Source organism: Panthera onca, chromosome A1 (assembly GCF_046562875.1).
Source record: "Panthera onca isolate mPanOnc1 chromosome A1, mPanOnc1 haplotype 2, whole genome shotgun sequence".
Taxonomy (NCBI): Eukaryota; Metazoa; Chordata; class Mammalia; order Carnivora; family Felidae; genus Panthera; species Panthera onca.
Window position 1 is genome coordinate 29,880,053 of NC_138339.1, and position 18,289 is coordinate 29,898,341.

Genomic DNA, 18,289 nt, shown 5'->3' on the forward strand with positions numbered 1-18,289 from the left:
ATAGGTATTTACGCTTCTTGAGGACAATAGAACAGAAATAATTAGCTGATAATTACGAGCACATGCACTTAAGAACCGCTGATGACTTTTAGTTACCAGTTTTATTTTAAAACATGGAAGGATAAATACACAACAATCCAGCCATGATGGATTCACAAGCTTAGATTTCATTATTTTCCCTTCTTCCTTCCCTAATTTTTTGTTCTTTGATTAAAGGAGGCAGAGCTTACTACGTATATAATCTGAAAAGCACTACAACACTGATTCTTAATGCTGTCTTCTACACCATTAGATCTGGGAATTACAATACACTCCCATTAGTAAGAATGGCTCATTGTTATAAGATTCTTTTAGAAGGTGGGGACAAAAGGAATGTGTAGGGTAGAGGGAGAAAGCAGGTAAGGGAGTGGGAGTTACATCAGGATTTCTTTTTTTTTATTTTTTTAATGTTTTATTTATTTTTGAGACAGAGACAGAGCATGAGCAGAGGAGGGTCAGAGAGAGAGGGAGACACAGAATCTGAACCAGGCTCCAGGCTCTGAGCTGTCAGCACAGAGGCCGACCCGGGGCTCGAACCCACAAACCGCGAGATCATGACCTGAGCGGAAGTCCGACGCTTAACTGACTGAGCCACCCAGGTGCCCCCGTCAGGATTTCTGCAGTGATTCTGATGTATAAATTAGCAGGAGCAAACATGTCATCCCTATTTGAGAATCAAAACTCAGTAATACAAACTGGCATTCAGAAATTTGAAAATAGTGAAACTATCAAATATAAATACTACAGTAACATTAATTTTTATGAAATTTATGGCTCTAATAGTAGCAAAATATTATTCTTTCCCAGAAGTCACTTGATATATTCATAAGGATATTAAGTTCTATATGCATATGGACCATTTCTGTCTTGTCACTGTATATTTCAGCACTTAACACTACTCTTCCTCATAGAGTAGGCACTCAAGATTATTAACAAACTTTTTTTTTCATAAAGGGGATCTTGAGAAAATCTTATTAGCCTCCAAGTAGTATTCTTCATTTGGTCATTAAACATTTGGAAAAATCCTACTATTTCTTCACATTAAAGTTAAAAATACATAGGTAAGAATTATTCTCTCCTGGATAAAACTTACTGTAGGAATTATATAAAGGCAAGATTTCCAGTAATTTTAATCATACAAAATTCATTATGCAAAGCCAGAAATAAGCTCCTTAAATGCAGAGCAACCTAATTCTAAAAGATGATCACAGAGTAAACATGTATCAATTCAGAAGTAAAACAATTTTGAAAGGGTAATTCTGTGTGTAGCACAGTGATGATGTTAATAATGACAATCTTACGCAATAAAAATTATAACTATACAAAATGATTTAATGAGGTAAGTGTGCAGGAAAAAGATAACATAGCAGGCCTGACTACTTGAAAGTTTTGCTTATAATGCTGACCCTTGGATAGCATCTGGGAACTTGGATTTGGGAAAGATTCCTACCACCTTAACTAATGAGAGTGGCTCACTAGACCTATGTACAATCAATGTGGTTTATGCTGAACACCTATTTTTCTTCTGAGAGTGTAGAATTTTGGTAAGGGCTAGGCAGAGGGGTGACTACATGACTATCCAGCCTCTAATTAAAAACCCTGAGCACTGGGGTGCCTGGATGGCACAGTCGGCATCCAACTCTTGATCTTGGCTCAGGTCATAAACTCACGATTCAGGAGTTCAAGCCTCACACTGGGCTCTGTGCTGATGGTGTGGAGCCTGCTTGGGATTCTGTCTCTCCTTCTCTCTAACCATCCCCCACTTGTGATCTCTCTTTCTCAAACTAAATAAATACACTTAAAAAAAAAAAAAAAAAACCTGAGCACTGAGTCTCTAAATGAGCTTCCTTGGTCAGTAATATCTCACATGTGTTGACACAACCTGTTGTTACAGGAACTAAGTGTGTCTGTCCTGTGTGACTCTACTAGGAAAGGAGTCTTGGAAGCTTGTGCCTGGTTTCCTCTGGACTTCACCCCATGCACCTGTTCCCTCTGTTAATTTTGCTTTGGAGCCTTTCATTGTAGTAGATAATAGCCTTGAGTACAACTATATTCTGAGTCCTAGCATCCTCCCTGTGAACACTGAACATGAGGGGTAGTCTTTGAGACCCCCAACCCAGTAAGGATACGCTTAATATATTCTAAACAATAGCCATTAAAAACTAAAACATACATTACTATAGGTTCAATTGACTTAAAAAGTTACATCATGTAATGATAACACCACTGGAAAAAAAAAAAAAGAAGAATGTCCAATCAGTTAAAAAGTCATATAGAAAGATCTGTCAATAATGCACAGCTAGCAGACCTTTCTGGAGGGCAATTACAGAAATTTATCCTTAAGAAATTTTTAGTAATGCTCACAAAAATTTATGTACACTTCAGCACTATTTAAAACAGAAAATAGGTGGCAACAACTGAAATGTCCAATAATGGGGAAAAGGTTTAATAGGCTTCAAAAAAGAATATTATTTACATTGGAAAATATTCATCAAAATATTAAATTTTAAAAGACTACAAAACAATACACAGCTCTAATAATATATACATATAAATGTATACAAAAAATGGTAAATTATAAGTAATTTTATTTTCTTTATATTTTCCATATTTTCAAAATTATCTAAACTGAACACATATTACTTCCCTAATGAACACAAAGATTTTAAAAGATAAAAATCACAAAGAGCAAGAAATCGATAAACAGTGGCTCAAACAATAAAAACCTAAGTTGGCATGGACTCCATTTAAAACTTCTGATACACTAGGCCTTTCAGACACATTTGCATGTATAGTATACACCTAATGGTTTAGTACTTATAACCATTAGAGATATATTCTATGTTCATATATACCTTTCACTCTCATTATTGCTTAGTTTAAATATACCTCTTTAAAATTTTTTTTAATGTTTATTTTATTTTTGAGACAGAGACAGAACATGAGCGGGAGAGGGGCAGAGAGCAAGGGAGACACAGAATCTGAAGCAGGTTCCAGCCTCTGAGCTGTCAGCACACAGCCCGACACAGGGCTTGAACTCATCAAACGGGAGATCATGACCTGAGTTGAAGTCGGATGCTCAACAAACTGAGCCACCCAGGCGCCCCAAAATAGACCTCTTTTAAAAAGGGGAACTCAGATACTCTGCAGCCTCTTAAGTGAATTTTTAAAAAAGACTCAGAATACCTCAGAAAGTGATTTTCATCATTTTACTAAACCACCTTAAGCAATGGTTAAAGAAAATATAAATATACTAAGGAAAAATACTCGGATACCTGATATTATGCCTAACAAATATGGCTATGAAAAAATAATGCTATTAACTCGGCAGGTAATTACTGCTAAGCCCTGAGGAGACAAAGATTTAAAAAACAAAAGCAAAAATAAAACATGATCCTTGCTAATAAGAAGTTGACAGGCCAAAATTCACCATAACATAATTTAGTCAGAGCAACCAACTTTTATGTATAAGCAATTTCATATCTAAATGTATGAATACAAATTAATGAGATTAAACATACTGACTGCTGAAATGCATACCTGAACAATCCTCATTTTCTTTTACAGGTAGGTGGGACCACTTCAATATTTCTCTTACTAGCTGATCACACAATCCTTGAGCATCATTTAAATTATAGCTATAGATGTAGCAGTAGAAAAGAGAAAGATAATAGCGTATCTGAAGAAAACATGTCCTTCTTCCTCCTTAAACAAGAATTAAGTTTACATTAAAAACATGTTAGCACAATTTGACAATAAATTATATTAAAAAATAAAAAGGTAAGATAAATTAGATTAAAAAATAAAAACAAGTTAGCAAAAAAACAAAAAAACATGTTAGCAAGGTAATGTTCTTTTTTTTTTTTTAAGTTTATTTATTTAGGGGGCACCTGGGTGGCTCAGTCAGTTAAGCACTGGACTCTTGGTTTCAGCTCAGGTCATGATCTTGCAGTTCGTGAGTTAGAGCCCCGTGTCAGGCTCCACGCTGACAGAGTGGAGCCTGCTTGGGATTCTCTGTCTTTTCCTCTCTTTGCCGCTCCCTGGCTCACATGATTGGTCTCTCTCTCAAAATAAACAATAAAGTTTATTTATTTAAGCAATCTCTACACCCAATGTGGGGCTCAAACTCATAACCCTGAGATCAAGAGTCACATGCTCTTGACTGAGCCAGCCAGGATCCCCAGAAAGGTAATGTTCTTGATCTGTGTGCAAAGTAGACAGGAATATTCAATTTATGAAAGCTGTTACACACTCAGTTTATGTGACTTTTTCTCTGTATTTGTTTTAACTTTAGTAAGAGTTTTTATCTTTAAACAGGTCAGCAATAATTTGTTCTTTTTCACTTTAAGTTCTGAATGATTTTATTATCTTTCATCAGGCCCTAGGATGACTAAGATTTTATCCCAAAAGAGCTACAAATCCTCATCATTTCAGCACTAAAATCCACTAACAATATCTCAAGTACACAATATAAAACAGAAGGAGACATGCTAAAAAAGAAAACCCCAAGAAACCATATGTCTATCAAACAGTTAGTCAAAGAGACTTCCCAAAGGAGAAGAAGCATCATCCAATGAGATAGGAGCCCCTGACCACTGCCTTCAAATATCTGGAGGGTGTTTAGGACTGACACTGTCGGTTGCCTGACCCTTATCCATTCTTCCTGAGCAAAAGAATTCCAATTTTATTTGGAGTTAATAATGAACCCACATCACAATTTCTCACTTAGATGTAGCCAAGTGAAAAAATGACTAAGTTCCAAACCAAGAGATAATATTGTGTAGAACTTCCAGAAAAGCTGCTCAAAGGGAGGTAACTCCGTTAGGAGGTATACCCTTTCTTGCCCTTCCTGCCCTCCTCCATCCTGCTGTCTAGAATATGCATGTGATGACTGGGGCTCTAGTACCCATCTTAGCTCATGTAATGGCCTTAAGATTGGAAGCAATGCACTAAGGATGACTGAGTAGAAAAACTAAAGAAGCATGGGTCCTTACTTAGACCACAGAAACACCAAATCAGCCCTAGACTGTCAACTTCCAGTCTCCTTTCATAAGAAAGAGAAATAAACTTCTTTCTTGTTGAAGCCACTACTACTTCCAGTCTCCATTATTAAAAGCCATTCCTAGTACATACAAGTTGGAAATGAAATTAAACATAAAGGTCCATAATGGAACTCATTATGAAAACTTTTCTTCCTCAGAACTTTTCATCTCCTTGAATGCCACTCTTCTTCATCCAGTTGGACAATCCCCAAACCTGAGAACTACATTAGGCTTCTTTCTCCAGATCTACTCAGTCACAAGTCCAGCTGATCAAGTCTATTTAGTATCTGTCAAGTGTTACCTCTGTTCTCTAGTACTCCTGATATTGCTTTGATTCAGGACCTCCTCAACTGACTGATTTTCCTGCTTCAATGTAAAACCCACATATCTACACCACACTCCTACAAATGATCTTCCACATTGTACCAAAGCAATCTTTCCAAATGGCCTATATTCATTTGGAAAGTTCTCTTTCCTACATAAAGTATCTAACTGATCCCAATGTCTTCAGGATAAAATTTTAATCCCTTTATATTGCATAGTATGCTCCTTTATCACTTTTACCTACCTCTTACCACCCCACACCCAATATTACATACATATGTCATTCGATCTAGTCCTATGAAACAACTTGCAGTTTACCAAACTGCCATAGTTTCTCGTGCCTTTTTGCTTCTATAATGCTATCTCCTTTGTTAAACCATTACCACTGCTTTAACTGGCCAATTTATACTCAATTTTAAATGTCAAGTCCAGGTTTTCCCCAGACCAATGCTTATGCTCCAGCTTCAGATTGTGGGAAATGTTCTTCTGTGCTTCTCCAGCATGTACCATACAACATAACAAGAGGAGTGCTAGTTGTTTATGTAATCTCTCTTCCATATTGTGGGCAATTTGTTGTTTATTCCTAGTGCCTAATACAGTACTAGGGACACAGCAGGACTTCAATAAATACTGGTTAAATAGGTGAATGAATGAAATATACAAAGCCACAGCAGTCAGAAAATAACTTTAATAATTGGCCAAACCTGACCATGTCGTCGTTACAGTCATGGCTAGTTCCCAGGTTGCTAGCTGAGAACTTCTGTCATCCTAGTCACATCCTCAATATCATGAAAGCTATCACTACTTTCTAGAATCTACATCTTTATAGTCTCATCAAAAACCCCATGAAGACCAAACTTAACCTAACAATAAGTATAACTCAAGGGAAATTCTTGAAGTTGAATTACCTAAGGGCAGAGAGCCTTAGCTTTGTGTTTCTCTAAGTCTGTAAAAAAGGTGGTAAATGCCCAACAAAACATTATTTTATTTAGTATCTAAAGCTCATTTTTCCCATTAATAATCAATCACAGATTCCATCACTAAGCAAAAAAAAGGACAAAAGGAGCCTTACCTATAGATAACAGAAAAAACTCCTCATGCTACAAATTCCAAGACCAAAAATAATTTTAAAAGCATTTCTGACACTAAAGATGCCTACCATACGTATTCCATTTGAGCATTAAAAAATTGTGAGCACTCCGAAATCTGGAATTATTTTTAAGCTCTACAGCATGTCAAAATACATTCCTACCAATATTATGACAACTATTGTTTTTTAACACTACCCTACCTTTCTCTTGAGTTTCTTGTAGAGCTTTCTTCCACATTAGGACAGATTTTTCATATGATCCTAACAGGAAACACTCTTCACCTACAAAGTTTTTAACCAACAATCAGTCACAGTTAATGAAATTACTTTATAAAAATTTACTTCATTTTAAAATTCAGTAAATAAAGCTCAGCCAGAAACTATTTTGAAAAACAAATAATTGAAACTAATTAATAAAACAGAAGCCCAGTTACCTATATTGCTTATTCACAGAGTTAAAAAAATGTTTGTAAATTACTGACCATTGATAGATTTAAGTTCTAACGCCTGGTTCAAGCGAATTCCAGCAGTCTGTAAGTTAGCCTGTATGTGACATAGCAGAGCCTTGACAGTAGATGCTTCCTGTGTCATCTTTTCAGTTAACTGTCTGTCACCATCAGGAAGTCTTTGATTTAACTGTGTTTGATACCATAAAGTTTTGTTGTACAACACTCTCCAGAGAACAGCCAATCTGCACACAAAATTAAGTAATCATCAAAACCAAATTTCAGACTAGGAATAAAAATATGTACAGCCTCCTACTTAGTCTTATTATTTCTGCCTGTATTCTTCACTGAAACAATAATATATATACAAACTGATCAGATTTAAATATAGCACAAAGTCCACTGATCAAAAAAAGTATAATACATTTTTTAAATCTTCATAAATCTTCATGGTCATTCTTCTATAGTGCTTACCTAAACCAAAATCTTTCAATACTTGGGCATGTATCATGCCTGCCCAAGACTAATATGTCTGTTGAATAACATTTGACTTAAATATAAAAATCTATTAATGCTGACTGGTAAGGGATACAGAGTTTCTTTTTGGGATTATAGAAACATTCTGGAATTGGTGCTAAGAGTTCTACAGCCTTGTGACTATACTAAAAATCAATGAATTTTACACTTTAAAATGGTGATTTTTCCAGCATGAGAATTATATCTCAACTTTTCAAAAAGGAAAACATCTATAATGTTAATGGTACCCTAACATAAAGTAATTATACCTGTGTCCTGGTTGTTGAGCAAGATTTACTACTTGAGGATGAATCTTGAAAGACGAACTCCAAGACCAGTTTTTCTGAGAACCACTACCTTGAAACATTCGAAAAATGGGTACCACCAATTTGTCTTGATTTGCTGTTCTACTTCCATCAACTGACGTTGAAATAACTTCAGGTTGAAGAATGTATATGCCATTTAAATAAGCAGCTACCATTTTGAGTAAATGAAAACAAGCCAAAAGCTTCTCTGAAAATAACTGACCCTGCTGTTGCTGAATCAGCAAAAGCTTTATAGTATTTGAGGTCAGCTTTACCAAATGTCCCACATCTTGTTTGTATCTCATATCCCAATACTGGATTGACAAACACTGATGAAAAAGTTGAAAGATACAAAGTACCCATGTATTATGTCTTGTGCTCTTGCTTGAAAAAGGATCAAGTTTGGGGAAAGGACATCTTATAAATTGAAGAATGTAGAAAAAATGAGTGATACAAACTACTGTGTAATTTAACATTAAATTTTTTTCTGTTACATTTTTTGAAATTCCTATAGTCCATGCTGCAAGGAGATTCTTCTGGACAGAATGCAGTTCTGTAATGGTTCTGTCTGTCTCCTCTGTATTATCCTCTGCATGTATTGTATCAAACATAGATGCAAATTCCAATCTTCCCTCCTTGACATTACTAAACAATGGATCCTTTTTTTGGTTCCAAAGTGAGAATAAGTTGTTTGGAAAGTGTTTGCCTTCATTAGTTTCTTCTGCTTCAAAATCCTAAAACATGAGTGAAGAAAATCATGCTTAATTTAATATCTTATAAGTAAAATCACTGGTGTCCTCAAATTTCTCTCCCTTGAACAAGAGAAAAATAAAATATGTTTCTTGGAATAAAGTCAATATGTAACTGTTCAAAGTAAATAAAAGACCTACTAAGTACCTGAAAATCTTCTGCTTTTTCATTTAAGTTCATTGTTTCTTCTGCCTGTAAGAATCTGGGGACAGTAGAATCAGCTACACTTTTATTCCCTTGGTGTTTTAACAGGCTAGACCTTAGGGAATCCAGTGATCGCAAGTTCAGTCCTTTGCCCTTTGGCTGTAGAAGAAAAGATAAAAGACACCCAAGAGCAAAATTTTACCTGTAATTCTATCACAAGCAATTAAAAATTCTATAGACAACTATATACAATCCAAGGACATTACTGTCAGTATGGTTTTAGATCTGAAAAGACAAGCCAACTTTTACCAGCAATACCAAAAGCACTATACCTTAGACAATACCATACTTTGGTACATTTTCTCAAGCCTCTGGGTTGAATCAAGTAGAAGGGATCTCATGAGCACTGACGGAGAGAGGTTATCAAGAAATCGAAGGGTTGTGACCATGTATCCATCAGAAATAATGAGGTAGGGTAATCTTGAGTGTGCTTTTATAGAAAATCTCTGTCTCATAGGGTCACTATCAGAAGCTGTTGAATCTACAGAATTATTTGAATCTTGAAATGTAAACTGCTGTGGTCTAGCAAACAAACACAAAATTGAAGAATTAGTAAAAGAAAAATCTTAAAGGAAACAATCAGATTATTCCAAAGAAAAGCAACACAACAATCAAAAGCTACAGAATGATAAAACAGCCAGTTAAACACACTAACATTAAATTGTATATATCTGTAAGGAAGACATAAGTGATTAAATAAAATGTAGGTTTATGTGTTTGTTTTTTAATTTTTTTTTTAACGTTTTATTTATTTTTGAGAGAGGGAGAGACAGAGCATGAACAGGGGAGGGTCAGAGAGAGGGAGACACAGAATCTGAAACAGGCTCCGGGCTCTGAGCTGTCAGCACAGAGCCCGACGCGGGGCTCAAACTCACGGACCGCGAGATCATGACCTGAGCCGAGGTCGGCCACTTAACCGACTGAGCCACCCAGGCGCCCCGGTTTATGTGTTTTTTAAATATTCCCTGAATTGTGGCATTTACTGTATTTTGTTTTTAGTTTTATATAAACTATTTCAGAAAAGAATTAAGGCAGTTCATATACAAACTATTTCAGAAAAGAATTAAGGCAGTTCATATACAAACTATTTCAGAAAAGAATTAAGGCAGTTCAGTTTTACTATTACAGAGAATTAAGTAATTAACCTTCTTTCTTACTATATATTTAAATATACTTATAAGAATATAATTATGAGTTGTGAATACACAATTAAGTAATATTAAATAATCAGAATCAGGTACACCACCATAACAGTAAATACATTTATGAAGAAAGTCAAATTTAATCTTCAGCTGATAAAATTTTACCCACTACTATCTTCTCCAAATGTCTTTCTCAGTTTTTTCTTTCTCCTCCTTAATAACAGGTGTATTCATTACAGACATTTTTCTAAATTTATTTTTTTAATAATAAATATGTATCACTTATATAATCAGAAAAAGTAATCCATTTTAAAAGGCCCTAAACTGGGGGCACCTGGTGGCTCAGCCGGTTAATTAAGCATCTGACTTCAGCTCAGGTCATGACCTCACAGTTAGTGAGTTTGAGCCCCACATCAGGCTCTGTGCTGACAGCTTGGAGCCTGGAGCTGCTTCGGATTCTCTGTGTCCCTCTCTCTGCCCCTCCCTTCCCGACACTTGACTCTATTTCTCTCAAAAAAAAAAATAATAATAAATAAGCATTAAAAAAATTTTTTTAAGTCCTAAATTGGGGTGCCTGGGTGGCTCAGTGGTTAAGCATCTGTCCCTTGGTTTTGGCTCAGGTCATGATCTCATAGTTCATGGGTTGGAGTCTCACATCGGGTTCTGTGCCCATGTAGCGGAGCCTGCTTGGGATTTTCTCTCTTCCTCTCTCTCTGCCCCTCCCCTGCTCATGTTCTCTCTCTCAAAATAAATACACTTTTTTTTTAAAAAAAGGTCCTAAATTAGTTTGTTGTTTTTTTTCATGCAGACTCCATGCCCAGTGCAGAGCCCAACTCTGGGCTTAAAATCACAACCCTGAGATCAAGACCTGAGCCAAGACCAAGAGTCGGATGCTTAATGGACTGAGCCACCCAGGAGTTCCCTAAATTAAAGAAGACTATGAGGGGGGTGCCTGGGTGGCTCAGTCCGTTAAGCATCCGACTTCCACTCAGGTCATGATCTCGTTGTCGGTGAGTTCCAGTCGGCACTGGGCTCTGTGTTGACAGCTCAGAGCCTGGAGCCTGCTTCAGATTCTGTGTCTCCTTCTCAGTCCCTCCCCCACTTGCTCGCACATGCGCGCACAAGTGCTCTCTCGCTCTCTCTCACAAAAGTAAATAAACATTAAAAAAATTTTTTAAATAAATAAGAATATGAGGACATTCAAGTCAATTATAAATTGGACCATAAAGAAATAAGGAAAAAAAACACTTTCACTGCAGGAAGTGTCAATTTTTTTTTTAAAAGATCTTATTGTTAAGTAATCCCTACACCCAAAGTGGGGCTCCAACTCACAACCCCAAGATCAAGAGTCACATGCTCTTCCAACTGAGCCAGCCAGGTTCCCCAACAAATTTTTCACTTATAATTTTCCAGTGCTAAAAATTAAGCATCACTTTTTGCTACAAATAATCAAGGACAATCCCTCAATCTTCTTTCTGTGAAGCAATAGCAATGGAGTGATTTCAAAATCCTTTTCCAATGTTTTTGTTTTGTAAATACCTGTGTGTATATGTCAGGTCATATCTAATACTAACATCAATAACAAAAATATTTACTAAGCACTTATGTCAGAATTGTGCTTATTTATAACCATTTATTATTTTACTTCATTCCCTCAACCCTAAGAGACAAATATAGTCATTTTCACTTCCCAGTAAAAGAAAAAGAGCTTAAGGTATAACTTACCCAAAGTCATACAACTAATAAGTAGAAGAACGAAGATTTAAATTTTGATCTGACTCCAAAGCCAAACCGCTACCCCATCCCACAATTAAAAATTAAAACATGGCTAAATTCTAAATTCTTCTATCCATTTCCAACAACTTTTCCCCTTCTTCCCTTTGGGGGAAAAAAACAGATAAATCCATGTGCCAAGTTAATTTTGAGCTACTCATTTATTTAAGTGGCCTTCTTTTAAAGAAACAATAAAAGACATATCACACTTCTTTGAATTTTACATAAAAGAAGACAAATGTTTCAGTGCTATTGAATATTTAAATAACTTATACTTACATAGTCACAATGTCATATTTTCACCAGGATTTAGCAACAAAAAGAAATAGAAGAAAACTATAAATAAGAAACAGATATTGAAAGGACAGACTCAAAGAGAGCAAAAGACAACTCGAAAGATGAAATTATTTTTTAAAAATACACAATAAAGTAATACCAAAAGAGAAAACCTTCTACAAACAAATTAAAATAATTCAAATGTCTCACCTATATGTTATGAGTGGGTGAAAAGGAATAAATTCTGCTGGCCCAAATTCTATAGAGCAACCAAATGTAATTAATGTTACCAATTCACCTTGACAGGTCAATAAAACCAGGGAGCCACGTTTTAACATACAAGCCAGAAAAAGACTATCTTGAGTCCAGCTGATATCACCTACCCAGTAGGACCTAGAAAAAGCAAGACAGTATGTTTAGAAAGGACTCTCTACAATGTCTTTGACAATTTAAAATGGCCAAGCAGAGTTGGAACACTTCAAAAAATAAGGAGGAAAGAATGAATAGTAGCAAACTGCCACATACATTTCGTGTATTTTACTTCCCAGAAAAAAGGTAAGGAAAAAAAGGAGTTTGCTCATCAACATCTACTCCATAAAACATACAAACTAGAAATTCACGTAGACACATAAGCAAATGATAAGATGAAAATATTCCCTAAAAGAGTTAAGCTTTTTAGTCACTCACATTTTAATTAGAACAACTTTAATTCTATTGGTGTCTACAACTCAAATCTACTGATAGATTTAAAGGTCAATCAATACCATGCCTGTCCTCTCTCTGCAGCTTGCTAGAGGTTCCATGCAGCAGCAGACTCCCTCTTCCCAAAATCATCCTTACAGCTCCTTAACTATCTAGTAATATTAATCTTTCATGGAGACAAAAAGGAGCTCCTTATGTAAATAATGATGTACACTCTAAGTGAAAGAGACCACTGCACTGAGACCAGCAATTCATTCATTTTTTTTTCTTTCTTTCTTTCTTTCTTTCTTTCTCTCTTTCTTTTTTTTCTTTCTTTCTTTCTTTCTCTTATTGAAGTATAGTCAAGACACAATGTTACATTAATTTCAGGTGTAAGAATGAGTAATACCTTCAGAAAAGAACTTTTGGGTGGGGAAAGAAAATGAAGAGGCAAGACTAGATAGATCTGAAAACTTTGGAAATTCAGAGAACAGCAAAGAAAAATGTTCAGAAAATGAAATTAGGAAGTCCAAGAGGAAACCTTCCTACTCTATAATCCCAAATAGATCCTGGTAGAGGCTCTTGTGCTATCAAAAATCCTGATTATTGCTATTAACCCACGTGCAGAGCATGCCAACTTTGTTTAAAAAGCTATAAACACCTCAGCCACCCCAAGTATATAATGATCTTCCCAGTCCAGGTTTTCTCATTTCAGTCTCTAATTAAGCCCAATATCCCCTATCCAGTTATGATTCCACTCCTCCTGAGATAACACAGAAAAAAATAAAAGAGAAAAGAAAATATGTTCATGTATCTTCCACCCTACCAGATCCTTCCTTAAGATTTTCCTTCATATAGCAATTAATCAAGCACAAATGCTGAAAGTAAGCTGCATTATCTACCTAAATATCTACTTAGATATCTTTTGTATTATCAGAGCCTTAAACTTATTAAACTATTAAAAGATAAAATAAAAATGCTATGCAGAAACACAAGAGTTCATACCTGATAAGTGTAGGTGGAACCACAGGATTCTTATTACTACACCCCCTCAGGCTACCACTGAGAGTAACAAAATTCAATGTGTTTATAAACAATACCTGAGTTGCCTAGAAAGCAAAAAAAAAAAAAAAAAAAAAAGCAAAAAAACATTAAAATTATTTTACTTTAATCATTACTTATAATTCTAGAGACCTAGAGACCTATTATTATATTAATAAACTATCTTGGAAGTCTTTCCCAACTGGCAAAACAATACTGAAAACTGAAACTCCTCACTCTTTTATACTATATTTTAAGGACATCAGTTACCACTTTGCCCTTCTTCCTTTTTGTTACCCTCTTTTCACTTCTGAAGGCCAAGTTTTGAAATTATAGCTTCTGGATAAAATAACTTTATGTTAAAGTTAAACTGGATCAGAAAACACCAATATAATGTTAAACTGGATCAGAAAACACCACAATGTTAAACTGGATCAGAAAACACCAATATAAAGAACATAAAGTAGTATTACAAAACAACTCCAAATTGAACTCTTTCATAGGTTACTTTCAAGACAGATTACATATACTGACCTTTGGGTCTTTCTGATTAAGAGTTACTGCCAGAGTAATGCCATCTCTTGAAAAGGCAGAAATTAGAGCTCCTCTTGACTTTACCGATTCACATTTGGGAATCAGATGGCACAGAAGGCAGTCTTGTTGTGCCCAATGAACATGGTATGGCAACGATCTAAGTAAGTAATGAAATAATTGAAAATAGGAGATATAGTAACTTTTAATATTTAGCTCATCATAAAAAACTTAAGAGTCCAATTCCTATATGTGCATGAATATTAGAGGCCCTCTTAGCAACTGCTCAGAATTTTCATCCACGCCACAAAAGAGCAGTTGCCAGTTAAACAGGTTCAGTATCAGCATTTTGTTAGTAATGGCATGTTCCATAGTCAACCCCAAATGCATCTGTTTTGACAAAAGATTTAGATGACACATATTATACATCACTGTAAACATTTTCACAGAAATTAAATAGAGAAGAATGGATTTTTAAAATAGTGGCAGTGTTCTGGGGTACATGGATGGCTCATTCAGGAGAGTGTGTGACTCTTGATCTTGGGTTTATAAGTTCAAGTCCCATGTTAGATGTAGAGATTACTTAAAAATAAAATCTTAACTGGCTCAGTCAGTTAAGCATCTGACCCTTGATTTCTGCTCAGGTCATGATCTAAAGGTTCTGGGATTCTCTCTCCCTCTCTCTCTCTGCCCCTTCCTCTCTCTCCCTCAAAATAAATAAACTTAAAATAAAATAAAATCTTTAAAAAATAAAAATAACATAGTGGCAATGTTCTATATTTGCTATATGGTTACACACATGTATATTTATTAGAGTCCAACTCATTATACACCTAATATATAAAGTACCAGAGCATAAGAAAATTAAGAAAATTTTAAAAATCACACTATTTTACTAAATCTTACTGAAGCATGATATGCTTTTTTTTAAAGTTTATTTATTTAGAGAGAGTGCATGCTCACAAGTGGGGGAGGGGCAGAGAGAGAGGGAGAGAGAATCCCAAGTAGGCTCCACACTGTAAGTGCAGAGCCCGAAGCAGGGCTCGAACTCATGAACCATGAAATCATGACCTGAGCCAAAGTCGAGAGTCCAAAGCTTAACTGATTAAGAAACCCAGGTGCCCAGGCATGATATGCTTTTAATGCACTATGTATTTTATTGGGCTTTGTAGTATATATAAAACTATTTCTAGTTTAAAAAGTATGTGAGCAAGGGTGCCTAGGTGGCTCAGTTGGTTGACTGTCCGACTTTGGCTCAGGTCATGATCTCACAGTTTGTAAGTTTGAGCCCTACATTAGGCTCTGTGCTGACAGCTCAGAGCCTGGAGCCCACTTCAGATTCTGTCTCCCTCTCTCTCTCTGCCCCTCCCCTGCTCACACACTCTCTGTCTCTCTCTCTCAAAAATAAACATTAAAAAAAACAAAAAAACTATGTGAGCAGGTCTCCTGGGTGGCTCAGTCAGTTAAGCATCTGACTCTTGATTTTGACTCAGGTCATGATCTCACAGTTCATGAGATCAAGTCCCGAGTTGGACTCTGCACTGACAGTGCAGAGCCTGCTTGGGATTCTCTCTCTCTCCCTCTGCCCTTCCCCCACTCATGTGCACACATTCTTGCTCTCAAAATAAACATTTAAATAAAAAAATAAAAAGTACTTGAGTAGTTAAAAGGTACAGTAGTAAATTCGAGCTATATCCTTTTTAAAATTCAATTATTTCCCAAAATACCTATCTCTATAATTTTAATACAAGCAAGACCATAGCCTGTCTTACCTTTTACATGTTCTTAATTCCATGAAAGGAAATAAAAATGAGAAAAACCTTGCAGAACCTGCTTCTGATCTTCTGTTCCCTCCCTCTCTGCCCCTCCCCCTGCTTGTTCTAAAAATAAACAAAACATTAAAATGAAAACTAAAATAACAACAGTACTTATGGGAAGAATAGATCTGTAAGGTCTCAAAAGTTCAAATTTGCATTTCATTTAATTAAACTTATGTATTTATGGGTGAAAAAATAATAATATTTTAAAAGGGACAGAAAATAAGGAAAAAGAAAACCTTTATCTCACCTTACAGGTGTAAATACATTCTCATGCCACCGAATTGCTAGAAATGTTAACTTCAGACATTCTCCAGAATAAAAAGTAAATGAACACAAGCAGCAATCTCCAAATAACTGTAGATAAATTTAATAAACTTTAGTATACAATTAATCTGAAAATAAACCAAGATATGTAAAACATATATTCTCATCATAAATAAAATAAATGAAACATACAGAAATCCTGCTTGTATTTTTATTCTTAACATAAGGCTAAAGAATAAGTAATTTATTTCTGAGCCAGGGCATGGACCAAATGGGAAATCAAGGTGCAGCTTATTGGCTTAAGAAAACATACTGGGGCACCTGGGTGGCTCAGTTAAGCATCCGACTTCAGCTCAGGTCATGATCCCATGGTTTGTTGGTTCGAACCCCACATCAGGTTCTGTGCTGACAGCTCAGAGCCTGGAGCCTGCTTCAGATTCTGTGTCTTTCTTTCTCCGCCCCTCCCCCACTAACTCACACTCTCACTCTCTCTCAAAAATAAACATAATTTTTAAAAAATAAAAAAACACCGCCAGTGAAGACAAGAATAGACATTTTTCCAAAGAAGGCACCCAGATGGCTAACACATGAAAAGATGCTCAACATCACTCATCACCAGGGAGATACAAATCAAAACCACAACGAAATACCACCTCACACCTGTCAGAATGTGTTGTAAAATTAACAACACAAAACACAACAGGTGTTGGCGAGGATGCAGACAAAGGGGCACACTCTTGCACTCTTGGTGGGAATGTAAACTGGCACAGCCACCCCAGAAAACAGTATGGAGGTTGCTCATAAAGTTAAAAATAGAACTATCCTACATCCCAGCATTGCACTACTAAGTATTTACCCAAAGGATACAAAAATACAGATTCAAAGGGGTACATGCACCCCAATGTTTATAACAGCATTATCAACAATAGCCAAACTATGGAAAGAGTCCAAGTGTCCATCAACTGATGAATGGGTAAGTGTGATATATATATAAAACAGAATATTACTCGGTCATCAAAAAGAAAGAAATCTTGACATTTTCAATGACTTGGATGGAGCTAGAGTGTATTATGCTAAGCAAAATAAGTCAGTCTGAGAAAGACAAGTACCATATGATTTCACTCATATGTGGAATTTATGAAACAAAACAGATGAGGGGCACCTGGGTGGCTTAGTTGGTTGGGCATCCGACTTCAGCTCAGGTCATGATCTTGTGGTTGATGAGTTTGAGCCCCACATTGGGCTCTGTGTTGACAGCTCAGAGCCTAGAGCCTACTTCTGATTCTGTGTCTCCCTCTCTCTCTGCCCCCTCCCCTGGGTCATGCTGTCTCTCCCTCAAAAAATAAACATTAAAAAAAAAAAAAAAAACTAAACAGATGAACATATGGGAGGGGGAAAAAAAAGAAAAAAAGAGGGAAACAAGCCATAAGAGACTCTTAAGATAGGGAACTGAAGGTTGATGGAGGGAGGTGGGTGGGGTGTGGGCTAAATGGGGAATGGGTTTTGAGAGGGCACTGGTTATGAACACTGGGTGTTGTATGTAAATGATAAGTCACTGAATTCTACTCCTGAAACCAATATTGCACTATATATTAACTAGATTTAAATAGATATTTGAAAAAAATTAATAAAAATTAAGGGCGCCTGAGTGGCTCAGTCAGTTAAGCAAGCATCCAACTCTTAGTTTCAGCTCAGGTCATGATCTCACGGTTTGTGGGTTTGAGCCCCACATTGGGCTCTGCACTGAGCTCACAGCCTGCTTAGGATTGTCTCTCTCTGCTCCTTCCCCACATGCATGCTTGCTCTCTCTCTGAAAATAAATAAATAAACTTTAAAAATTTAAATTAAAAAAGGAAGAAAACACTGTAATTTACTGTGGCTGAAACTGGATTCTTATAATTTTTTTTCTCTTATTTTATAGTTATTTATTATCTAAATTAGGGCACTACCCCCAGAGGTGGGAAGAAGATAAAGGAAAAAAAAATTTCAAAATGCAATTTCTAACGGTGGACTGGGTAATAAAATGTTGGTCCATACATATAAAG

General features: G+C 36.0%; 1 protein-coding gene across 6 annotated transcripts in view; it reads right to left on the bottom strand.

Annotated features, from left to right (window-relative positions):
* The window catches only part of CPLANE1 (ciliogenesis and planar polarity effector complex subunit 1), a 138,912-nt gene that overhangs the window by 103,224 nt on the left and 17,399 nt on the right, over positions 1-18,289 (bottom strand). For all 6 annotated transcript variants that reach the window (XM_078445049.2, XM_078445044.2, XM_078445033.2 and 3 more), the window contains exons 6-15: positions 16,228-16,334; positions 14,164-14,320; positions 13,594-13,697; positions 12,118-12,300; positions 8,989-9,238; positions 8,660-8,815; positions 7,727-8,496; positions 6,978-7,186; positions 6,697-6,777; positions 3,580-3,744 (exon numbers count right to left, since the gene is read on the bottom strand). In XM_078445049.2, coding sequence (XP_078301175.2) covers positions 3,580-3,744; positions 6,697-6,777; positions 6,978-7,186; positions 7,727-8,496; positions 8,660-8,815; positions 8,989-9,238; positions 12,118-12,300; positions 13,594-13,697; positions 14,164-14,320; positions 16,228-16,334 — 2,182 coding nt within the window. The remainder of the gene's footprint in view (positions 1-3,579; positions 3,745-6,696; positions 6,778-6,977; positions 7,187-7,726; positions 8,497-8,659; positions 8,816-8,988; positions 9,239-12,117; positions 12,301-13,593; positions 13,698-14,163; positions 14,321-16,227; positions 16,335-18,289) is intronic.